The sequence below is a fragment of the Glossina fuscipes genome, unplaced genomic scaffold (assembly GCF_014805625.2).
Source record: "Glossina fuscipes isolate IAEA_lab_2018 unplaced genomic scaffold, Yale_Gfus_2 0, whole genome shotgun sequence".
Taxonomy (NCBI): Eukaryota; Metazoa; Arthropoda; class Insecta; order Diptera; family Glossinidae; genus Glossina; species Glossina fuscipes.
The window spans coordinates 12,161,373-12,175,006 of record NW_023998414.1 but is presented as its reverse complement, the minus strand read 5'-3'; the positions used below and the strand labels follow the sequence as shown (position 1 = coordinate 12,175,006).

The 13,634-nt window shown below is 30.1% G+C and overlaps 1 protein-coding gene across 4 annotated transcripts in view; it reads right to left on the bottom strand.

Annotated features, from left to right (window-relative positions):
* Positions 1 to 6,688: 6,688 nt before the first annotated feature.
* LOC119642658 (serine-rich adhesin for platelets) overlaps positions 6,689 to 13,634 on the bottom strand; it is a 327,583-nt gene continuing 320,637 nt past the window's right edge. For all 4 annotated transcript variants that reach the window (XM_038041894.1, XM_038041910.1, XM_038041891.1 and 1 more), the window contains exons 6-9: positions 9,620 to 9,768; positions 8,057 to 9,551; positions 7,497 to 7,990; positions 6,689 to 7,415 (exon numbers count right to left, since the gene is read on the bottom strand). In XM_038041894.1, the coding sequence (XP_037897822.1) occupies positions 7,142 to 7,415; positions 7,497 to 7,990; positions 8,057 to 9,551; positions 9,620 to 9,768 (2,412 nt within the window). In that variant the 3' untranslated portion in view covers positions 6,689 to 7,141. The remainder of the gene's footprint in view (positions 7,416 to 7,496; positions 7,991 to 8,056; positions 9,552 to 9,619; positions 9,769 to 13,634) is intronic.

Sequence of the window (13,634 nt, the reverse complement as noted above, 5' to 3'; positions counted from 1 at the left end):
TATACATAAAACGCCTTATTTGGAAATGTCGTTATATAAATAATAGCAACTGTAATAAGTGAAGTGGTTTAGGGTATTTAACGATTGCTCGACTTTTGCTATAGCGTTTCTACTTGTTTGTAAAAATTTTAGACACATTAAAACCTATGGGTTTATGGATTAAACAACTTTTATCTTTACCTCACTTACTGTAGAGCAAAATAAATAGAAAAATTATAAAATTGCTTTATTTAAAAGAATTGAAAAAAAAAAAAAAAGAAAAGGAAAACAAAGTGCTAAAGGACGGGCAAAGCGATTATGCAAATTCAAACAAACAAATGCTATAAATTGTATATATATGGGGTCTTAGCATATATGTATATCTGGTTGCTACAAACCGTCTGACAAAATTAGTAGTGGTTTGTACAAAACTTAAAGGAGAGAAGAAGAAAAAGGAGAACAAAATTCTCTCATTACCATAAAATATTAGATAGTTGTGTTTAAATTCAATAACAAGCCAAGGAATTTTAATATAAAAAAAAAAAAGAAGAAAACAAAAGAAGATGAGAAATCTGCTGTGATTAATGTTAACAAAAAAATAAATACATTTTTTTTTGAATTGACATTTCGCCTTAAAGAAAAAAAAAATTAAATAAAATAAATAAAAACTATTAAAAACCAACAAACTAAAAATACGTTACATAAATATATTTAATTAATTGATAATAATAATAATAATAATAATAATAATAAAAAAAAAAAAAAAATTCCCTTTCTTTCCTTTATAAATTCACGCTAAACATCATTCGTCTATTTTAAGTGTATTATATATATGCATGTATTCGTACATGGTATATGTACGTAAACATATTGTGAGGATATAATGTAAGCATATTGTGCTCTATGCATATGTGTCCATTTATGTATATATATATATGTATGTACGTATGTATGTATGTATGTATGTGTTTGTGTGTATGTATGTGTGTGTGTGTGTGTGTCTGTGTGTGTGTCTGTGTGGATGTATGTTTATATAATTTATGAGGTACTTTAATATTTTTGGCACAGTGAAAGTTTTTTCTTCTTCTCGCTTGTTTTCTGTTAATCAATTGATTTTGTTTACGGTTTACTTGTAGAGATTATATGACAATTATTTAATTATTTAGTTACTTTTATTTTAATTATTATCTATATATTTAAAAAAAAAAAAAAAAAAAAAAAAACAAATTGTTTGTTGTCATTGGTACGGAAAAAATTGTTCTCGGTTCTTGTTTCTTTTTCTATATTATTTATATATTATATATATAGAATTGAAATGGTTTTGATTTTACGAAATGAATTATTTTAGCATTGTGTCCATTATCATCATACATGACATTTCATGCTCAAAGTGGTGATCTGATTAAGTCGATTAATTTTACGATTGTGGGGAAGCCCCTCAATACCCTTACTCATCGGTAACTTTTTTTCAATTATGTAACAATATGTAACAATAAATATAAATTTCAAGTTTCGCGTATTCATAAAACCCATTAGCGTCGTATATGGATTGAGATCACATTACCTATTGGGGTCGTGAAGAAAGGCGAGTGTATTTCGGAAAAGAACGAACGAACGAACGATTTCAATTGTCGACAGCATTTTCGCCTTATTACTTGTACCTTTCAGAATAGTATCCCTTCCTACAGCTACAAAGTCCATTTATAGAAATGTCATATGACATGTGCTCTAATTTCATTTGCTATACGCATCCTAGCATATCTTTACATTATTACGGTCGCATACAAACGAATTTTTATCGATTTTATTACACATCCAAAAGCAATGGGATGTTAGTTTAGAGCATAATTCATTTAAAGCCAAATATATATATATATATATATGGGATGTAATCCACGTTCTCGTTTATGGATGATCCAATGAAGTAAATATTTCATTTGATGAGTTTGTGTGTGAAAGTTCGAAGAATATTCGAATATGATTTTGAATTTTTTATCTCAGCAGAGTGATACAGATATGCATTTTTAAATGAAAATCTCATGCGATTGTTTATTAGTCAAAGAAAATGTGATAGAATGTTGATAGTACGGTTATGGTATATTTTAAAAGTTTGCTTTTCAGATCAAATTACATTCACTCATTTCTTCTTCATAAATGTTAATCGAAAAAGTGCTCGCGAGCATTGTGCACAAGGAAGCTACCCCCTAAAGACTGTTATAGCTTTTGAAAATTGTCCATCATCTTAAGAAATGCCTACGATTAAAATAAAAAAAAAAAAAATATAAAATAAGTAAATTTTATATATCTATGTCGGATGTTAAGCATCGATAATTGATCTTAAGCTTCCCTTTTGTCGATCAATTTTATTTCTTTTAGCAGAATTCAATTAATTTTGAATGCTTTCAACCACTTCTCTATTACATGGATTAGATATAAAATTGACAGGTTTTTTATATCCGATGGATTGATAATGAACGCAAAATATTCGCCTTAAGGCGAATAGAATTTTCTTTCTTTCTTTATTACTTTGCGGTTACATTATTTTATATATATAATTATTATTGTGAAACTACAATTATTTAGTTTAATTCGATGTTCTTGGTTCAAATGTTGTTAAATTTTTATTTGTTTGTCTATATATTGTTTATTTAGTTATTTATTTATTTATTTATTTATTTACTTTTTTTTGTTTTTGCTTAGAGACGCGCATGTAAATGAAATACAATTTGAAATTAATTTTGAAGTTGATTATAATGTTTTCGAAAAAAGAGCATTTTTTTTTTTTTTTTTTTTGTATATGCAATAAGAATAATAATAATAATAATAGTAATAATAATAATGAAAATTTCATTAAAATTTAACGTAGTGTCATTTTTGTTTTTGTTTTTAATTATATTCTTATTTTTGTTCTTGTTGTTTGGTTGCTATTGTTCTTGCTGTTACTGTTAATTAGTTTATTTGTGCTATAATCACAGTTAATATATTTCTATAGTTAGTATTTTATATTTTGTATAAAGTTTAAAAAAAAAAAAAAAAAAAAAAACTTAAATATAAAATAAAAATCATATAAACTATTGGCGGTGGCTATTTTTGTTGTTGTTGTTGTTGCTGTTGTTGTTATTCTTATTATTATTATTATTGTTGTTGTTGTTGTTATCGTTATTGTTATTACCGATGTTGTTTATGTATATATATAAAATAATCCTTATTATTATTTGTAATAATAAAATAGTATTTACTTTACTTTTGCTGCTATTTTCATTTGTTAGTTAGTTAGTCTATTAAACGAAAATTAAATAAAAAAATAAAAACAATTCTGCTATTGTTATATTTACGGTTACGTTGTTGTTTGTTGTCTGCTTTACTTGTAGTTAACATTTTGATTATTGTTTGAGTTTTATTTTCATTTTCTATATAATTACTTTTAAATTTTTTCTTTCTTTTAATAATGATGATAATCATAATCATAATAATAGTAATAATAATAATCATAATAATAATAAATTTAATTAACTATTTTTGTTACGTTTTCTTATAGTTTCCTGTTTTTTGTTATGAGACTTTCAGTTGCTAAGGCTATTTGTAGTTAATTTTGATGTTTATTACAGTGTTGTGCCGTTATTAAATAATTTTTTTTATTTATTTATATTTTGCTCTCATTTAGAAATGATAATAGTGATAACAATAAAAAAGTTTAAAAAATGGAAAAAATTCATTGTTCGTAGTTGTTTTGTTGCTTGCGGATATTGTTTTCTTGTTGTTGATGTTGTTGTTGTTCTTGTTCTTGTTGTTGTGAAATACTTTGTTTTCAATTTTATTTTTTATGTTATTATTATTATTTATTTAATTTTATTTTATTTCTTATTACATTAGTAATTAGTTGTGGTAGTATTTGTAATACTTTACTTCCGTTTGTCGTTTTTTCTTTGTTATGTCTTAACGCATAAATGTGAAACCAATTTGTTTGTTCGTTTTTGTTTGTATTTCGTTTAACTTTATGGTCAGTTTGTATATCTCTAATTCAAAACAATGATAAAGAGAAAAAAAAAAAAAAAAATAAGGAGAGAGGAGAGAAGAAATAAAAGAAAAACACTCCACTGTATAATGATGTTTTTTTTTTTTTTTTTCGTTGAAATCTTATAAAAATAAATTCATTTTTTTAAACCTCACAAAAAGTTTATAATGTTTTTTGTTTTTGAGTTTTTAATCTAAAAAGGAGATCCAGCACCAAAAAAAAAAAAAAAGAAAAGAATTTAATAAAATTAAAATATTATTCAAATTAAAACAGGACTTTTTTTTTTTGTTTTTTTGTATGAGATTAAAAAATTATTTTTATAAATGAAAAATTTTTTTTGTTATTTTGTTTTTTAATTAAAGCTGTTCTTTTGTTTGTTTTTGGAATACAATCCTTATGCACTTTTAGTCGACATGAAGAATTTAATAACTTTTAATTTATTTTTACTTATTTATTTTGTTGTTTTTTTTTTTTTTTTTTTTCTATAAGATATTCATAGAAAAATGTCCAGACCTTATCATGAGAAGACTGACTTCAATTTAAGCTTTAAATTGCTATTTATTTTGCGTTAAGTGCTTTTTAATAATAACGCCTTTTAGGTAGCATTGCCAAGCAAAATATCCAAAGTTGGTTAAATGAATTTTTTTTTTTAAATTAAAATATTTTTTTTTTTGTTTATAATATCGGGTTGAGGGTTCGTTTTGCTTTTCAAAACATAAACTATTCAAAGTGAATATGAAAATCAATCAAATCAAATTTAATTATGATATAGTGAATCATATTGAAATTTGGTAGCATTGTGATAAGCCAATGGTTAGCAAAGTTCTTGGGATGTTAGCTCAAGTTTACAGTACAAAATCAATAAGAAACTCTCGCATCATTCTTATTGAACTTTCACTTGAGAAAAAATCAAAAACGAGTACCGGAGGGAGAGTCCTTCTAAACGTCTAAAACTTTAAAATACATTTTCGTAATAAGATCGAAAAAAAAAATTTTTTTTATGAAAATATTTGAACGTTAGTTCACCTAATCTAAATCCCTTTTCTAAATATATTAAATTGTTCGCAAATCCACTCCGTTCTGATATCGTAATACTTGTGTAGGAGAAATTTTGTTTGATTCTGCGCAACAGTTTTGCTTTGGTGCCTTACCACAAATGGAAAGTCGAAAGAGCAAGAAGGAAATTAATGGACGCGATGAATGGACAAAAAGACAGCGCTAAAACTGATTTGCTGGCACTTTTGCGTCACATTCTGGAAGGCCAGTAGGAGCAGATGAAAACAAAATAAATGAATGGCGTGAGAACACTGACAGTTTATATCTATTGAACTCTATTCTTCGCGCTGAAATATTTTCCCATTATAAAGAAATCGACCTTTATTTTGGCCAAAAGAACAAAATTTCTTTCCGGATTACCCAATATTTAATGCAATTAAATGGGGATTAAGAGATCTACGGAGTTGCTTCTTCTACTGTTTGAAAAGGAATGCATTAATTTACTTATTTCTTATAGTGCATCAATTCCCGCCGGAATGTTGTCTTTACACGTGGATGTGATGCTGATCAGCAGCTCAGAGGAGATAGTAGTGCATGTGTACTTTCAAGTTGAAGAGTGGAAATATATGGAACGATAAGGACGATCATTGCAGGTGAATTGTTTTGAAGATTGGCAGTGCGATTAATGAACGACGGATCCCAGATCACGTGTTTTCCGATCAATGGACAATTTCATGTTTAGCAGGTGAGAACGCTGGACAAAGAGAGTATTGTTATTAAAGGATCCAATCGGTGGGCATGTCTCCTTTATCGCCATAAAATAGATGCATCTATGTATAACCATACCACAGAAGCCCATATTATGCCGTTATTCAAGGACGACGGAGGGTCCGAGTAGGATTTTGAAACTGTTGCCCGGATATTTTTTTGAGATCTTACTGAGACGAAGGTGCGAATTAGTGATATAAGATCACAGGGAGATGAGTAAATTAGGTTTTCTTTTGCACACTGGTGATCGCCTATAAGTGCTAGATGAAAAAAGAAGTGAGCTTAGCGGTACGTGTATGTTTAAGGGAAATTAAGGTGAAACCATGACAATTTCATCTCTGATATTACAGTGCTCTATGAGGATGTGAATACGAAAGCATTCATTCGAAATATTTCATAAAAAGTTCTGCGCGTGAAAATATTTATATATAGCGGTGAAACACATTACCAATATATTGCCATATACGTTCCATGTTAGGATCCGGAAAGTTGAAAATATTGAGAATCAGAAGGAGACCAGTTTTAGTTCTCTTCACGGTGTAATTAAGAAGATAAAAATTTATTTGCCTTAGCTCATAAGCTTAACAAATATTTATTCAAATATTGTTAGCAGATGGGTTTTTTTGGCGTTTGTGCGTTTGTGTGTTTTTACTTATTTGACAAGTTTTGATTATAACTGAATTTTCAATATTCTTGAATATACGGAATGTCAAAAATTATTGCATATATATGAACACGTCTGATCACCCACCATTCTGGCTATCATTCAATTCTGTAAACAATCAATAGGATTCATCTCCCTCTCAATCCTATGGGCTGATTTGAGACTTTAGTGATTGATTTAACATTCGCTTATGAAAGTTTTTTTTTTTTTTGGCAGCTAAACATCCCTGAACTTGATATATTAAAATGATTAAGTTATTTATGCATAACAAAGAAACCAGAAAATTTTGCAATTAATTCAGTTAATAACTTTTAAAAGGCAATGAGGTTTTTCATTTTCCTCTCAATTTAATTGTTGTCGACATGTCATATGGGTTTCTTTTGCTGTGTTCAATTGAAACAGTTTTTAGAAAAAAAAAAAAAAAAAAAAGAAATTAAAAAATTAAATATTCCTGTAATTATTTTTAATCTATTGTTCATATGCGTTTGAATTAGTGTTCAGCGTGTTCGCTTTCTTATCCTATCTGGAATCTACAGGAGTCAATGAATATTTTATTTTGAATTTTCTTTTCTTACGTGTACATTTTGGACGTTCCTTATCCATTCATTGAAAAAGTGTTTTAAGTATATTGCAAGAAAGTGTTGTTGTCGTTGTTGTTGTTGCGGATTTAGTTCTATTGTAACTTATCTGCGAAGGAGTCTTCTCCTTCGCGCCTCATCTCAGCGTGGCGCATTATGTATATGGGTAGTCAAGTGTTTCGAGAGGTAGTCAGCACGGGCAAAACATTTGCCGCAAGATTCACAATGATAAGGCCGTTCGCCGGTGTGAATGCGCAAGTGGCGTGTTAAATCTGATTTACCGCCAAAGGCGCGACCACAAAATAGACATACGAATGGACGTTCGCCAGTGTGTTTGCGAACATGTAATTTCAAATTCTCCTTTGAACGCACACATTTGCCGCAGAAGGGACAAGCAAAACGCGAAGCTGGCGGTCTATTCAATTATTAATAATTTACTTAGTTAAAGTTATTAAAGAAAATTAAATTAAATTTTTATATTGTAGTTATAGCTTACCTTTTATCCCTCTGGCGCTCAGCGGCGTCTGCTCTCAGGAAATTAAGAATTGATGCTTCTTGTGGGTTAAGGCCTAAAAATTGCTCGTTGGGCAATCGTTCTGTATTGATCAGCGATGTAATTGAATTAAGAGAATTTAAAGAATTTAAGGAATTGGCGGCGACCGCGGACGCGGTTACTGCAGCTTGTTGGGCTGTTTGCGGTGTCATTTGTAATTGATGTTGTGGTGTCGTAGCAACAGCTGCTGCTGCTGCTATAGCTGTCATGTTGTGGGCCAAATGGCCGGGCAGTTGCTGTATTATATGTGGATGATGTGTAGGATGTTGCGGCAACGAATGATGCTGTGACGCTGGTGATGGTGTTGATGATTGCTGACTGTGATGATGATGATGATGATGATGATGTTGGTGGTGTTGATGACGTTGTTGTTGATGATGAAAGGAGGGATCAGTTTCTAAATGTGGTGGCAATGTAGTGGTATTCAGAAGATGAGGCTATTGTAATAAAATGAATCATTCGTTAGTGATTGAACTTGTTAAATCTTTTTATAAATCACTTACCCTCTTATTTGTACTATGAATTCCATCTGTACTGCTTAAATCCTGCGCTTCGTTAGCATTCATTGATACCACGATGGGCGCAGTTTTATTATTTTTATCGTTGTAGTGCATAACTGCTACACCGTCGGTATTTACGTCTTGGTCTTCAGCCCCCCTTTGCTGTTGTTGTTGTTGATCATCATCGTCTTTCTCTTTCTTTATGCTTATGCGTAAGTCTTCTCCAACTTCGTTGTCAGCTAATGTTAAAGTTTCTTGCGAACCTGTCAGCATATCTTGATCTTGTAAATGTTGAAAATGAGCCGCAAATATGCTGCCGGCTAAATGATGTTTGCCCGATCCTTTCTTGCCGTGCAGGCGTTCCAAGGCGTGATTAAGGCGATGCTTCTTGAACGATTTTAAGTAGCGAAATTGCATACCGCATACGTCACAGGTGAACAATTTATCGGCTGGTAAACGAGCTCTATGATTTTGTTCTTTATGCTTTGCATAAGCAGAACGATACCGATACGATTGACCACATTGTTCGCAAATGAAAGGTTTCTCGTCACCCGGTCCGAGTATAGGGTGTTGCAGAGCGGCATGCTGTTCGAGTAGCCAGACATTGGGAAAGTGAGCGTTGCACACAATGCAACGGGTTTCCTCTTCAATTGGTTCACTGAATAATGACGAGGTATCGGAAGGACTTTTCACCAGGCCGTGGCCCGGCGTACCGGACGCGGGAGGTGGTGTTGATGAGGTAGACGAGGAACTACTTTTCTCTTTACAGTTTGAAGTTGCGTCTGGTGGTGTCATAGATGTAAGCAAAAGTTGAGAGTAAGGTTTTAAATTTGCTTCCCCAATTAGCGAGGTATTCGAACGACGGCGTTGCAATAATTGCTCCAAGGAGTCCTTATAAAGCATGGGTGAGGTAATTGAGCTTGTCGTGGCAGCACTTGAATTGCCGCTATCACGATCTCTTATAGCAGCAGCTTCATCATGATGTGGTGTTGGAGTACCTGTTACCGTTGCAGTTATCTCTACAACATCGTCATTCTCAGGTATGTTCGGCTGTTGACGTGGTGTTGAAGATCTTTCGGTAGCCTTAGGTGACGACTGTATTAAAGTAGTTGTTTGATGGGGTGATGGTGCATTTTGTCTGGTCGTGGATTTTTGAAGTTTTTGTGTTAATTGATGCTGCTGCTGCTGTTGCTGCTGCTGCTGTTGATGCTGGTGATGGAAAAATGCAGCTGGTGACGGATAACGTATATTAAAAGGTGGTTGTTGTTTGTACTGCTGTTGCTGTGTTATGGAACGGTGTTGCTGTTGTTGTGTCAATTGTTGTTTGTTAGTATCACCACCAGCTCCCAATGGAGTTGATGTTCTGGACAATAGTAAGTCGGCAGTGTTGACATGCATTGTATTGGTATGATAATCTTTGGAAAGTAAATCACTTAACGGATTTAAACGGTGGGCGAAATCCTTTGATGTAGGCGGTGGCGTTAGTAAGCCGCGATTTCTATTTCAATATAAAAAATATAAATTAAATTAATTTTTCTTATTATCTACGTGCTCTATGCAAGTCACCTTAAAGCCTCTTCTGTAAACCAGGACTGATGATGTAACATGCTTAATATTCTGGACGGATCAATATCAAAAAGATTCAAACCCAAAGGTGAGAATGGAAACGCGAACGGCGTTGGACATCTGGTGGTCATGCCGAAATTTCTTAAAAGCTAGATTATAAAAAAAACAAAAAAAAAAAAAAAACAAAATGCAAAAAGAAATATAAGGAATACAAATAAATTTTGTAATTTTTCTTAAGCAAATATAGACTGAGGACTAGTTTGGTTTTCTGGATTAAAAAGTAGACATTTTTCTGTTTTTTTTTTTTTTTTTTTTTTAAATAGAAAGAGAAGAGATAGACAGACAGAAGCCAATATACGACATTTAGAGAACACACATGCTTTACAAAGAAATACTACAGAACATAAAATAAAACACATTAAAATTAAGTTAGAAAATTTTGGATTAACTAAAAGCTATTCTTGGATTTGAATTCATTTTTAATTCATTTTTTTTTTTTTTTTCTTTTTCTTTTTTGATAAGTAACTGAAAAGTTTTAGTGTTTAGCTTACCGTTTTCGCGTTATCCTTTATTGATATACTGTAAGTTATTTTGTTTAAGAGACATAAATTTACAACTAATAAAGAAGAAAGCACTTAATGTTTGCCATCCAGCGGGCTATGGCTTGGATTGAAATTATTATTCAATCAATGTAAATGATTTTAATTCGTTAGCAAACATAAAACGCTTCCAACTATTTTTTCTGAGAGTAAAAAACACTTTTTTTTTTTAAAAAGTTTCAAAACAAATCTAGGACAAGGAAAGCGTTCAGAGTTTGATTCGCTGCAGCGTAAATAACATAGAAGCCTTAAGATTTTGATTGTTTTTTAAAGGTCCAATCAACTGTTTATCAATTGTTTATTCTTTTCTTCGATTGCCTTAGGTGTACGTATGTCATACAGCCGCGGCTTTATCAATCTGATTCGATAAATATAATTTGAAACATTGTGCAAAACACTTGATACACATTTAGCATAGAAATAATGGCATATAAAATAAAGACAATGGAATATTTTTTAAGCGCGATCACTTCAATTTAGCACAAGCGTGCTTTCGTCGCGACTTTTCGTAGACACTTTAAAAGTAAGAAGGCTTTGCTATTTGTGAGGAGGATAACATCGTAAAATTGATTTTCCATAATTTTACCGTACAGTTTAATAATTTTTGCGAGGACGATCGTACAAGATCGTATACTAACAATTGAAAGTTTTATTTTTTTCATTTTATAATTTAAGAACCTTTATAAAGATCAGGGAGCTTACTTATAAGGCGATTTGCTAAATTCCTTTATGAAGTCCTGTATGCGTATCGCATCACGGACACTCGCGTCTTATTACTTTCCAATCGCGAGAGTAAAAGAATGAAAAGAAATTGCATTCGATATAAGGAAGAAATGAAATGCCGAAAAGGGCGGCACTAGTTTCTCCTCAGACTCATCTTAGTAGTTGTTGGCAAAAAAAAAAAAAACAAAATAGGAATCTTATTAGAAAGAGTAGCAGCATAGGAGAGGAATATTGAATAGCAAATGAATAAATTTGTTAGCATCCGACTATAGTGTCACAAAGCTTTTCTGCTGCACAACTATTTCTTCTAATTTTTGATTAAATTTATAGGCAAATTGCGTGTTTTTAAATCACTGAAAGTGCAACAAAAAATTCATACACTTTTGTGTTGTAAAAACCGATCTTGTGCTTGGCATGAGTTAACTGCTACACGATCATCGCCTATCACGGATGCCTATAAATCATTGATTTGTGAATCAGCTAGGCAAGGGTGGGGTGGGTCATTGACATTTTGCAAATTTTTTTCGGGACATTTTTTTTTTTGCGATTTGTAACGAAATATAGCCCAAAGCATAAACATTTCCGATACAAAACGATATTTAATGCGACGAAATGTTTCGTGTGTTCATTTTTCAATGAGACATCGGCAAACGTACGTAATACTTTCGAGAATATAAGAAGAAGTAATAGTCATGTTTATCACACGCATTGACTCGTCTATAACTAAGCCCGCGACAGATAGCCACGGTTTCATCTTAAATAACTTACGTACTATTGTATGTATGCAAAAGCTATCTGCTGCACTGATTGTGCGAAGCGATTTAAATTATATTTCAAATAATAATTAAAACATCTTTTGGTTTATTTATGTTTATTAATTGTTGTTGTTTTCTTTTTTTATTTTTATTTCTCATTTATTGTTTTCTCTTTAAAGATATTTATTTAAGTTGCTTCATATTTCGGTTTCGGTTGTTCCTGGTTTTTTTTTGTTGTTGTTTTTTTTTTTTTTTTTTTTTTTTTTTTTTTTTTTGTTTTCTTCTTTTGTTTATAACTATCTTCTTCATGTATGCAAAAAATAAAATATGTAGAAAAACAAACGCAACACGTTTTGTTTACTCTATCATCATATACTCCTATATAAGACATTCACTTTTAATATATATATATATATATATATTCATATATATATATATATATATATTCATATATATATATATGCATATATATATGTATATATATATGTATATAAATTTTAATGTCTGTGTTGTTGTTGAATGTCCGTCTGATTTATTTTTCATTCATTTCTCCATATTTAAATAACATTTTATCAAATTTAATGCAATAAATACATACACAATATATAGTTATGGCGCGTGTTTTCTATGCAAAATATTCCGTGTGAGTAAGTGTAGTAGTGTTTCGAGTAAGGTGGTGGTGATCGGTCAGTTAATTTAAAAAAAAATTTAGGAAATTGAAGGGAAAAATTTCATTTTTTATATTGTTTTCCTATATTTTGTTTTTTTTTTTTGTTTTTCAATTTTTCAATTTTCTTGGTTAAGCAATTTGTTTTCTTGTTGTTGTTGTTGTTTTGTTGATGCTTGGAGGAGATTCGCTTTAAAATAAAAAAATCATGCTTTGAATATATTATATTAAAATTTCCTTTGTTGTTGTTATTGTTGTTCTTGTTTTTGTTGGTTTTTTTGCATTTTCTTACTTTCGTTTCTCAAAATTGATTTCATTTTCATTTTATTTAGTTTGGTTTTTGATAATTTACAGCTATGATATGCATTATTTGTAATTGGGTTGTTTTTATTTATTTATTAATTTTATTTTTAGCATTTTTTTCGTTATTATTCCGGTTCAATTTGTTGTATCATTCTTTTATTTTGTTGCAGTTTTTCTCTAAAACTCTTTAATATATGTATGTATACTTGTATGGAATGTAGTCGTGTGCATGTTTTTGTGTGAATTTTTTTTTTGCCATGTTTGTGTAAATATGTATGTGTGTAAGTATGTGTGTTTATTCAATCAATTTTAATTTTGTAATAGGCGATCTAAAATATGTACTAAAAATTATGTACTCTTTTTGTGGTAAAAATGTTTAAATATCAACTTTAATATAAGTTGATTTATTGCCAGATTTTTTTTTTTTATTTGTTTTTATGTTTACGTTTCTTTATCGAAAATTTTTCATTTATTTTCTTATTCTTTTTTTTTTTTTTTTTTGTTTGTTTTAATATTTATTGTATTGCAAACTTTTGAATTTTGCTAAATTTTAACCTTTCGAAATGGTTTGTATGGTTGGGGGGAGATTTTTTTAGCAATTCTTTCTAATATAAGCTCTGTTTACTCATTTTCTCTACCAGCTTAAGTAAAACTTCACATTTTAGAAAATATTTTAGGAAAAATGAATTTTATTAAAAATTATTAAATAAATAAAATTAATAATTTAAAAAAAAAATCAATATTAAGCAACTAGGAATACATATATATATATATATATATATATTGTGTGTGTACGTATATATACATATATCTGTAAGCATGTATATGAACGTATCATCATATTAACGCACTTGCCTTTAAACATATGCGTACATATATACATATATTTGCTGATATATGCCGTATACCTATAATACATGCATATACATATATATATATATATATATATATATATATATATATATATA